This window comes from Bos javanicus, chromosome X (genome assembly GCF_032452875.1).
Source record: "Bos javanicus breed banteng chromosome X, ARS-OSU_banteng_1.0, whole genome shotgun sequence".
NCBI lineage: Eukaryota > Metazoa > Chordata > Mammalia > Artiodactyla > Bovidae > Bos > Bos javanicus.
In genome coordinates, this window is record NC_083897.1 from 133,190,597 (window position 1) to 133,202,716 (window position 12,120).

At 39.8% G+C, this 12,120-nt stretch overlaps 1 protein-coding gene across 2 annotated transcripts in view; it reads right to left on the bottom strand.

The window, feature by feature from the left end:
• Positions 1–12,120, bottom strand: part of REPS2 (RALBP1 associated Eps domain containing 2) — a 252,936-nt gene that overhangs the window by 102,776 nt on the left and 138,040 nt on the right. For both annotated transcript variants that reach the window (XM_061408068.1, XM_061408067.1), the window contains exons 10-12: positions 7,389–7,458; positions 5,669–5,722; positions 1,246–1,291 (exon numbers count right to left, since the gene is read on the bottom strand). In XM_061408068.1, coding sequence (XP_061264052.1) covers positions 1,246–1,291; positions 5,669–5,722; positions 7,389–7,458 — 170 coding nt within the window. The remainder of the gene's footprint in view (positions 1–1,245; positions 1,292–5,668; positions 5,723–7,388; positions 7,459–12,120) is intronic.

Here is a 12,120-nt window from a genome sequence, read left to right on the forward strand (position 1 = left end):
GTATCTATTACTTGTACATATTTGCTTTAACAAATATGAACATAGGTATTTGTGTCTTCTATAAACAAGGAAACAAAACTCTAACTTGGAAACTGCTACTGCTAAGTCACTTCAGTCGTGTCCGACTCTGTGCGACCCCAGAGATGGCAGCCCACCAGGCTCCCCCATCCCTGGGATTCTCCAGGCAAGAACACTGGAGTGGGTTGCCATTTCCTTCTCCAATGCATGAAAGTGCAAAGTGAAAGTGAAGTCGCTCAGTCGTATCTGACTCTTAGCGACCCCATGGACTGCAGCCTACCAGGCTCCTCCATCCATGGGATTTTCCAGGCAAGAGTACTGGAGTGGGGTGCCATTGCCTTCTCCAAACTTGGAAAATCCAGATATAAAAAGTAAACTAAGGTGTAATTCTTTGACTTACAAGGAGACCAGAGTTCCTTAAATGGCAGTATTTCAAGCATACAAAATATGATCATATTTAAATTCACCTTCTCAGGAACACATCTAGTAGCCAAAAGGAGGGAAAAAAAGTCATTGAGAGCCAAAGCAAAACTTGGAAAACACACAAGCAGCATCCCATCTCCCACTGCAGTCTACTGGTGAACAATAATCTCAATACCACGTCCCCTCCTTGAGGTCCTAGGAGTTCTATCAGCATCTCTGTATTCCTCTTCACTCCTCCTATCTTCTATCTGATGGCTCTCCCTTTGCTCCTAGCTTCTCCTGACTCAGCAATTATGAAGCTGAGAAGAGACTCTAACAGGATGAAACAGTCCACAAACACTGCTTACCTGCAGTTTTGAGCCTTACTGAAATTGCCAGAGCATTTTCATTCCCTACTCTAGATTTTATACCCAGACTTCTTATTTTTTGGTGTTCACCTTGTCATGACAGGAAATTTCAGTGTTAGTTACCTTTTAACCATATTTCCCTCTTTTCAAAGGTACTTTCCCACTATTCGTTATCATCCTGCAGCAACTGGGTCATGTCACACAGCCCCCTTCTTCATGTCAGCTTGCCAAAGAGCTGCAGCCCCTCTTCCAGCACCAGTAAACACAGAAACTAAGAGCCTCCCCAGCAGCACTGCGGGCTCCAGTCAGGCCCCTAGAGACAAGTGAAGTCACCTACAGGCTAAGTGTCAAACTGAAGGGAAAGGGGATCGTGGGTTAGGTTTTTCATTGGGAGATTTACTTCTAGTCAGGGAGAGGGCACAAAGGGCATTAAAGCAGAAATTTAAATAAACACTACCTGGATCTTGGTCTTGCTTTGAGACTGTTGGAATCCTTAGGAGTGGCTGAAACAAAGATTATTTGCTGTTTGCTTGGGTTTCATGTCTGCAGTTAAACAGGTTTATAAGCAGCACCTGGGCTAGTACAGAACACATCAACAGTAAACGTGAGGTACAAACATCCCTGTGGAAAACTTGACCACTTCCACATTTTTGTGATTTCATAATTTTATTTCTAAAGCTAAAGGCACAATTAATAGGAAAGAAAAAGCAACATATCTTTCCTTTCATCAGAGCACTAGCCACAAAGCCATTCTTAAATCGAAGCTGGCTAATGAAGAAATTCCAGTCTAAAAAGACAACTCCCTCAAGAGGTTATCTATTTATACAATGATGGGTTCAGACTTGAGGGTTTCTTGGTCTATCATGATAGTCAAGTATTAAATAATAACAGATTTTGAACCAGTCTTCCCTGAATTCTAAGAAGAAATCTATCAGGCTATATATTTTTAAGGTTTTCTTAAAATACACCACCAGGACAGCATGACCACAAGAAATCAAAGCTCCCACAATTAAGCTGAAATGAACTATGCAGTTTTTCCCATAAGAAAATATTATTGTGTCTCAAATTATACAGAGAGTATTATGGAATATATTTTGTCAACCAGACAACTTTTCCTTCACCAATTTATATCATAAACTAGCTTGCTCACTACCAACACACATGAAGCCTACTTTCCCATCGTAAGTTGTTGGGAATAATGAGAAAGAAAATGTTTCATTGCATGATGTCATCCTCTTTTACATTACTCCAAAGATAAAAACCTTCCTTGGTGGGAAGCATGCTGGATTTCTGATGATCATTAAGTGAAAGTGTTAGTCACTCAGTCATGTCTGACTCTTTGCGACCCCATGGACCATAGCCCACCAGACTCCTCTGTCTATAGGATTCTCCAGGCAAGACTATTGGAGTGGGTAGCCATTTCCTTCTCCAGGAGATCTTCCCAATCCAGATATTGAACCCATGTCAATTGCATTGCAGGCAGATTCTTTACCACTGAGCTACCAAGGAGCCCTTAAACTCCTTAGGTTAGATAAGCAGGGCAGAAATGGGGAACGGAGATACTACCAAGGTACAAAGCAAACTAGGAACACACATTCCCTTCACTATGGTCAGCTGCAGAAGACATGCATTTCTCCCGACCAAAGCACCCTGGCTTGTCGGAGTGAGAATACAGCCACCTTTTGACTATAAACCACTGGAAGGCTGCCAGAGCCCTGAGAAGCATGGGAGGCCTAGCAGTGTGAACCTGCCTTGCTGGGTCTCGTGCACCCACAGTGGCACCTGCCCGAGGACAGACAACCACCTCTCCTCCCCCAGGCCCCTGGGCAGCAAAGGATAGTGGCCCAAGAGAAACTCTCCTCCAGCCCAGCAAGCTTTCCAGGAGCTGGGCAGATAGTAGGACTCCATTCACCATGGCTGGCTCTGATCTGCATCTCTCAGGCCCCACTGCTTCCCAGAAATGTGTGAGTCAGAGAAGTCTAGGTCATGTTAAAAGACTATTCCCCAAACCAGATCATGATAACTTGTTAATTCCTTTGTCCACTGCCATTATCTGTCTTTATGCTGGGGTGTGGATGGGTGTGGAAGGAGCAGGAATCCTGTTGGTGATAGACAGGCAGACAGAGGGGGTGAGAGGGGTGGCTGAGGGTTAGAGACTAGGCCAACTCCTCCTGGCTGCGACATTCACTAGCTGTGATTTCTCTGAACCTCAGTCTCCTCACCTACAGAATGAAGGGAATAAAAATGAGGCCCCTTTCTCACACGGAGAGATAAGAAGGTGAAAGCACTTTAAAAAGTAAACGTGTTCTAGAATTGCAAAATATTACTCTTGTACAGTGTCCTTAATTTTTTAAGCTTAGAAATTTGGTTTCAAAATTTAGTTTTTTCTAAGACAGCAAAGGAGATACAGGTGGGTGCAGGGAATGCAAGGAGAGAAGTGCTCTGCTGCTTAAGACCATCAGGGTGGCAACTGCGAGAAACACCAACAGCAGGCTGAAGGCTACAGTTTGTGGACAAGCAGGTCCGACACCCTTGGCATGATGCGGAGACACACAGAAAAAGATGGCTGTGGTGCAGAGTGGCCTGGTGAATTAGGCTGGAATGTGGCATTAGCTAAGAAATCCATCAGATTCTACTACTATACACACACTCAGCAATTAAAAGGGTAAGAGCCTATGAGAAAAATTACATATCAAGGAATACCCAACTCCCTGATGATACAGTCCCATCCCACCTATAGGCCACAACATTCTCTTCACTGCCATTACTATTATCATGGTTATCACCACCCTCTGCAGAAGGAAGGGCAGAAGTGGGAAATGAGATCCCAGGCAGGGCTGGTAAGTCCCAACAGGTTCCAGATCAGAAAAAGCTGGAGAACACGATTCTAGTTAAGTCTTCCATCAGCTTCCAAGCCCCTGAAAGTCGGACTCAGCATTTGGAGCATGTGAACATCTGCAAAAATGGTGAGGGCAGGTTGTGTCAGAATTCAGGCAGAAGACCACGGGCAAATCATAGCTTCTCACTGAGCTGGGCAGAGAGAAGAAGAGTGAGAATTTCCTAGAACACCCCAGGCACATCACCTTTCCAGGAAACAGAAACAGGACAGGAAGGCAAGCCTAAAGTTTAATTCTCCAGAAGACAGCAACTCAACCAAGGTGAACTGCTAACATGGTATGGAAAGCCTCCAGAATTAGAAACCACCATCTTAAAACTCCTGTCTTTCACTAAGAATCCAAATGTTCCCCGGGTATTAAATAAACTTTCAGATGAGGTATTCCCTCATAGCCACTCCAGAAAGGGCAGCAAAGAACAAATCAGAAACCACACAGCATGCTCCCAGGCAGAATGTGAAACAAATTCAGATATACTTTACATACTGCGGCACATATACCCTGATAGGCTCTGACTGGTGATGGATGCCATGCCCTATTAAATGTTGAAAATGACATCTAAAACTCCTGCCCCAGAGAACATGGGGCATGCTCATGGAAATAAACAGGAAGAGCTCTAAGCCAAAAAGGTTGCTGGAGAAGCACAATTTAACTTTCCAAATTTAAATAGCTTTTATTAATACCATAACACGAAGTTTACAAAAACTGGGACCGTATTCACTTCATTTCCAACAATTAGAGTTGGAAGGAACCTATGTCAGGTGATTGTCCTATGCAAATAGAGCACTTCCCCCATGATGAAGGAACTTGAATCAGTTCCAAAAACCAAAACACAGCTTGAAAATTCCTACCATTTTTGGAGTCACAGTTGATTTACAATCTTAATTTCCTATTTCTTAACATTGTTTTTGAGAGGTAGTGGTTCCCCAAATAGGCTGAACATTAGAATCCTCCAGGGGTTGCCTAAAAATACAGATTCTTAGGCCTCATCACTGTAATCAATCATATATTCTCCTTCATATTCATTCTCTCTTCCTCCATCTCCCTCTTCCCCTCTCACTTGCTCCCCATTCCTTTCTCTATCTCTATACCTCTTTCTTTTAAACCTTAAATGAACTTGGTGTTTTGGAAATACACTACTAAGCCTCGATAAATATTGATTCCTTTGCTCTAACTTTAACAAATAAAGCTTGGATGACACCTAGCTAACTGAAACAAACATGATTTAATTATTAAATATTAAAAAAGAAAACAATAAACGAGAAATGAGCAACTTCTTTCGTGTCCCTATAACCAGAACTACAAACACCCCTAGCCAGTAGTTCTAAACTAGGTTCATCTTGGTTCAATGACAGCTCCATCGAGAAAGCTGAGGACACAGGCCTGGCCATCTCCATGGTCCACAGACACAGTCCTGACTCTCCAAAAACCTGGGCAAACACAACTTTTCTTTTTCTCCATGGAATCTACTCCATGTATAAGCACATTTACCTGTTTTCCTGGTGGTGAAGTATAATGAAAATATTTGAGATTTTTATTTTGGAAATGCAAAGTTTCACCTATGAGCCTCCCATTGATCCATTCCATCAGCTCCTTACTCTACAGAGAAACCACAATGGCTTACTAAAATCTTCTCAAATTAAAGCCTTCTCAACTTTACACTTAGTGACAATGAGACCCTCAATTCAAACGGAGGGATCCTTTCAGTGAAAACTATATTTAGAACTTACAAAGAAATCACCCTCTTCTCATACCTGAGAAGAGCAAAGGAGTGAAAAAGAAACCAAAATGTTTCCTTAGAATAAAACACACAACAAATATTTGGAAAGAAATATATATATATATATATATATATATATATATATATATATACACACATATAAAATCACAAATGTGCCAGTCTTCTCACTGAAACTACAAGGCTGTTTTTTTTTTTTTTTTAAGAAATAATTACATTTAAAATATATTAAATTGGTTTTCTCCTACCTGAATCCTCAGACATGTCCTTTGGTAAGGCTTCATCAGTAGCACTCTTCAAAGCTACCAGTGTTTTGTTTTTAAAGAAAAGAAGAGGAAAGAAAAAAAATTACATCTAAAGCATGTTACATTAAAACAAAGAATTCCAGGTTATCACTTATGAAAACAGTGTTATATATACCTATAAGTTGCTATAGCACTTACTAAAACAATAAAAGCCTCCTATGATAATGGGCTCTACTCCTACAGAGAATAAAGACATATTTTCAATGTTCCAGAGAGAGTGCCACCAGTGGCTTGGGAGAGTATTACCAGGAAATATCAAAATTCCCCATTTTTTCCCAAGCAAAGACATCAGGATCTTTCTGGGAGTGAGAGCCAAGCCTCAGGATTTTTAGAGCTCACCAGCTTCCCTGGTGGCTCAGAGGATAAAGCATCTGCCTGCAATGCAGGAGACCAGGGCTCGATCCCTGGGTTGGGAAGATCCCCTGGAGAAGGAAATGGCAACCCACTCCAGTATTCTAGCCTGGAGAAACCCATGGACAGAGGAGCCTGGCGGGCTACAGTCCACGGGGTCACAAAGAGTTGGACATGACTGAGCAACTTCACACACACACACAGGTTATTCCAATGGACATTTAGGCTAAGATCCACTAGTAAAGAGAGTTATCAAAGTGCTTGCTGCTAAAGACAATGTCCAGGTCTGCCTGTCCCTCCTGATCAAACACTGAAATAGAGAGCGTGCAATTATTGTAATTGTTTCCCTGTTGGCTCAGTCAGTGAAGAATCCGCCTACAATGCAGGAGATCTGGATTTGATCCCTGGGTTGGGAAGATCCTCTGGAGAAGGAAATGGCAACTCACTCCAGTATTCTTGCCTAGGAAATCCCAGGGACAGAGGAGCCTGGTGGGCTACAGTCCAATAGAAGGGATACTGGCTTGAGAATTAGAAAATCTTAGTTTTTACCACTGCTCTTTTTCTTACTGAATAAATGATTCATACTGCCTGAACTTGAGTTTACTCATCTATATATTTTAGGCGATAAAATATACCAGCCTCCATTCAATTTTGTGAGGACTGAATAATGCAGTGCATGAGGAAGGACTCGATCGATTATAAAGCATTATGATAGAAGCATGGGAGGAAGTAGGGTGTTCTTCCTTCTCTTCTAGACAGTGCCAAGCCAAGTCATTCCTGTGCTTTATGCTAATTATAACAAGCAACACTGTGCTGCAATGCTCTCACCCACCCAGTAAGATAAGGCTCCACATCACAGCCCAACACCCACAAAGTCACAGAGAATAAAGCCCAGGGACAGAAACTCTCTCTCCAGAAGGTAACTTCCTCAACGGTTAGATCTGTGTGCAAATGTACATTTATATTGATATTCTGGGATCACACCTGTCAATACAAGATGTTATGTTCTCAAACCATTCAGCTTCCAGTCATTTCCTAATTAGTATGGCCAGATTCCAATATAAGATGTCAGAGTAGCCTGAGGATCAGCTGTGAGTACAAAGTCGTAACTGAAGGCTTTGGACACTCAAGCTCATTACTGCTTTATGAACTATAGTTCAGTGACAACAACTGAACAACTTAATCCATCCAAATGTGTTCATATACTGAGAACAGTCCTCATACACTCTAGAAACCAGCCATTCCAAGAGAAATAGATTTTTTAAATACACAGAAAATGTTCCCAAAGGGAGAAAACTCATTCTTTTCATACCTTGTTTGTCATCACCAGTCACATCTTGGGTAGGGACAGGAAAGTCGGCCATGTCTTTAATAGACAGCTTCTTGGAAAGAAAAGTAAATTAATAATATGGGTTGGAATGAAAATGAAGTGATGTGCATATTATGATGAAAATGTTTTTAAAAGCTGTATATTTTGCCAATATTTCTGTCTTCCATAAACCTTGACATTTAATTTTTTTTTTTTAGGTTTCTAGTGAGGTATAAGTTAATTTGCATTGAAAAATTTTATATACACAGAGGAAAAACATAATGATTTAGGCTGAGGAATATGTATAGAACATACACTGTATCTGAATCTGGTATGGGATTCAGCCAGAGTCGTAGAGCATTTGCCCATGACTTCAGTCAAGAACAAACCTATGCTCTAGGTATTTTCTTACAAGCAGCAAGAGGTTCTGACAAGCAGTCCCATCATGTGGGTATTTGCCAGAATCTCTTACGCAGAGGGTGCTCAACCCTGATTCAAACAGCCTCCCTGTCATGAAATAAGAGAATTTTATCGGCGTGCAGAAGAAAACTTTCTGCTAACTCATTTAAGGGAGACATTTCCACTTATACTAAGATGAATACCCAAATTGATCATGTGCTGATAAGTTTAAAATTCTGTGTAAAACCTACTTACTATAATTTCTTATAAACTCTCAATTAGCATGGAGTCTGTCCTCTGATAAGATTAAAGGATAATATATTCATATTTGGTATATATATAAACAAATTCTAGAAAGATATATAAATTTTTTAAGGGTGACTGGGTAGATGCAGATAGGGATAAGAGGAAGACTTGTCACTATAAGCCTTTTGGTATTCTTTTTATTTTAAATATATTCAAAGAATCAAATAAAGATAAATTCTAAAACTTAAAGTAGGGTAAATTCCTGGAGTTATCTGGTGCTCCCAAAAGTTAATTGGTTTACCTCTCAGAATCAGAACAGCCCAAGAGAGGTAAGCAATACTTCTGTTTTCAAACTGTTTCAAAGAATGGAGTTACAATACTGCCTGGTGGTAATCTGATCTAGGGTTTAAGAATGCTCAGACAAGTCATTCTTGGCATCACAATGAAGCCTCCAGACATAATTTAGAACACAGAATGTGTCTCAACCAAATGTATCTCAACCGTGCCCTTCTTTCATTTTCTTGTCCCAGCTGGATTATAAACCAGATCCTTAACGAAATAAAATAATTTAGGAGTAGAAAAAAATAGATAAAAAGAAATCCAAAAGAACACCACTTAAAGACATTTTAAAAATCTAAATAAATGGAAAGACATTCTGTGTTCATGGGTCAAAAGACTGAATACTGTTAAAACGGTGATACTCCCAAAATTCATTTACAGAATTGAAGCAATCTTTCTTTTTTTTTTTTTTTTTTTTGCAGAATTTGACCAGCTGGCCCTAAATTTCATATAAAAATGCAAGGGACCCAAAATAGCAAAAATATTCTTGAAAAAGAACAACTTAGCAAAAACTAACAGGAATCAAGACAGTATAGTACTCACATAATAACAGACATATAGATCAATGGAACTGAATTGAGAATCCATAAATAAACCCTTACATTTGTGGTCAACTGATTTTCAACAAGGGTACAAAACAATTGAGTAGGGGAGAAATTGTCTATTCAATAAATGATGCTGAGACAACTTGATATCCATATACAAAAGAATGAAGTTGAACCTCTTCTTCACAATCTATATAAAAATTAACTTAAAATGGATCACAAACCTAAATGTAAGACCTAAAATTATAAAACACTTAGAAGAAAACATAGGAATCAATCTTCATGATTTTGTATTAGGCAATGGTTTCTTAGACATGACACCAAAAGCACAAGTAAAAAAAGAAAAAAATTAGATAAATTCTACTTCATCAAAATAAAAATCATTTGTGCTACAACGGATACTATCAAGAAAGAGGAGAAAAACAAAGAAAAATACTTGCAAATTATGTATCTAATAAGAAACTTACATCCGGAATATATAAAGAACACTTAAAACTCAATAATAAACAACCCAGTTTATAAATGGACAAGAGATAGGAAGATATATTTCACCAAAGAAGACACACAAATGGCTAATAAGCACACAAAAAGATGTTTAATATCCGTAGTCATTAATTCAAATAAAAACCACAGTGAGATACTACTTTATTCCCACTAGGATGGCTAAAATCAAAGAGAGAGAGTAACCAAAGTTAACAAGGATATGGGGAAATTGGACCCCTCATACATTGCTGGTAGAGGAATGTAAAATGGTATAGCTGCTTTGGAAAGTATTTTGCTAGTTCCTCAAAAAGTATAACACAAGGTATAATGTGATCCAATCAATTCACTCCTCAGTTTATACTCAAGAGAAGTGAAAACATGTGTGTACACAAAAACTTGTACATGGATATTCACAGCAGCATTTTTTCTAACAGCCCCAAAGTGGAAGCAACTCAAATTTCCATCAGCTGAAAAATGGATAAAAAAAATGTGTTCTATCCATAAAATGGAATATTATTCATCAATGAAAAGGAATAAAGCACTGATACATGCTACACTGTGAATGAACTTTAAAATATTATACAAAGTGATCTCATCACAAGAAAAAACTATTTTTTCCTAATTCTTTAATGGTGTCTATGTGAGATGATGGATATTCACTAAAGTTATTGTGGTAATCATTTCAAAATGTGCATAAATCAAATCATTTGGCCATACACCTTAAACTTATCCAGTTGCATATATCAACTATGGAAGCAGTGACAGATTTCATTTTCTTGGGCTCTAAAATCACTGTGGACAGGGACTACAGCAATGAAATTCAAAGGCAGTTGTTCCTTGGAAGGAAAGCCATGAGAAACCTATAGAGCATATTAAAAACCAGAGACATCACTTTGCTGACAAAGGTCCATATAGTCAAAGCTATGCTTTTTCCAGTAGCCATGGACGGATATGAGAGTTGGACCATAAAGAAGGCTGAGCGCTAAAGAATTGATGCTTTCGAACTGTGGTGCTGGAGAAGACTCTTGAGAGTCCCTAGGACAGCAAGGATACCCAACTAATCACTCCTAAAGGAAATCAACCCTGAATATTCATTGGAAGGGCTGAAGCTCCAATACTTTGGCCACCTGATGCAAAGAGCTGACTCATTAGAAAAGACCCTGATGCTTGGAAAGATTGAAGGCAAAAGAGAAGAGGGTGGGAGAAAATGAGATGGTTAGATAGCATCATCAACTCAGTGGACGTGAATCTGAGCAAACTCTGGGAGACAGTGGAGGACAGAAGAGCCTGGCATGCTGCAGTCCATGGGGTCACAAAGAGTTGGACATGACTTAGAGACTGAACAACAACAACAAATACATCAACTATATCTCAATAAAACTGGAAGATCAAAAAACAAACATTATACTAAATGAAGGAAGCCTGTCACAAAAGACCACATGTCATATGTTTCTATTTATATGAAATGCCCAGAGTAGGCAAATTCCAGAGACAGAAAATAGCTCAGTGATTACTAGAGGCTGGGGCAAGAGGAGAACAGTAGATGACTGCTAATGGATACAGGTTTTCTTTCTGGAGTGATGAAGATGTTCTAAAATTAGACTATAATGACAGTTGCACAACTGTCAATATGCTCAAAACCACTGAATTGTATACCTTAGCTGAATGTGGTATGTGAATTATATCTCAATAAGCCTGTTTACAAAAAAAGCAATTCAATAACCTAAGAAACGTGGCTAAAGACACATATACTTGAAATTGTACTCTTTAATTCTTGATGGAAATAAGTACATGGTACAGCTCTGCTGTCTTCTAAAAAAGATGTACTGCTGAGCAAACTTCTCAAGACCTGAATCAGCTATAGCTCCATTCACAACAAACACCTGCATGGAGTCATCCCTCACAGGGCTGCTGGTACCAAGTTCTATTTAAATTCCAAGCATGAGGACTTCCCTGGTGTTCCTGTGGTTAGGACTCTAAGCTTTCACTGCCAGGGGCCTGGGTTCAATCCCTAGTCAGGGAACTAAGATTCCACAAGACATGCAGCACAGCCAAAAATAAAATAAACTTTAAGCATGCATTCCTGTGTTTAAAATATCTCCATTTCCAGATTTGACAGCCATCTGTATATTTGGTCCTTTCCTTTTAGACAGATGATAAGTGAGTACACCAGTAGTCATGTATGGATGTGAGAGTTGGACTGTGAAGAAAGCTGAGCACTGAAGAATTGATGATTTTGAACTGTGGTGTTGGAGAAGATTCTTGAGAGTCCCTTGGACTGCAAGGAGATCCATCCTAAAGGAGATCAGTCCTGGGTGTTCACTGGAAGGACTGATGCTGAAGCTGAAACTCCAATACTTTGGCCACCTCATACGAAGAGTTGACTCATTGGAAAAGACCCTGATGCTGGGAGGGATTGGGGGCAGGAGGAGAAGGGGACGACAGAGGATGAGATGGCTGGATCGCATCACCAACTTGATGGACATGAGTTTGGGTAAACTCCGGGAGTTGGTGATGGACAGGGAGGCCTGGCGTGCTGCAGTGCATGGAGTCACAAAGAGTCAGATGCGACTGAACTGAACTGAAGTGAGTACATGGGGGAAAGCAACATGAGTCAGTAATTAATTTCTCAAAAAAAAAAAAAAATCCAGCATTATTTGTCTCTGTTGGAAAGGTGAAGACTATCTCATACCATGGCAAGATGGAACAAAATGTTTAACCAG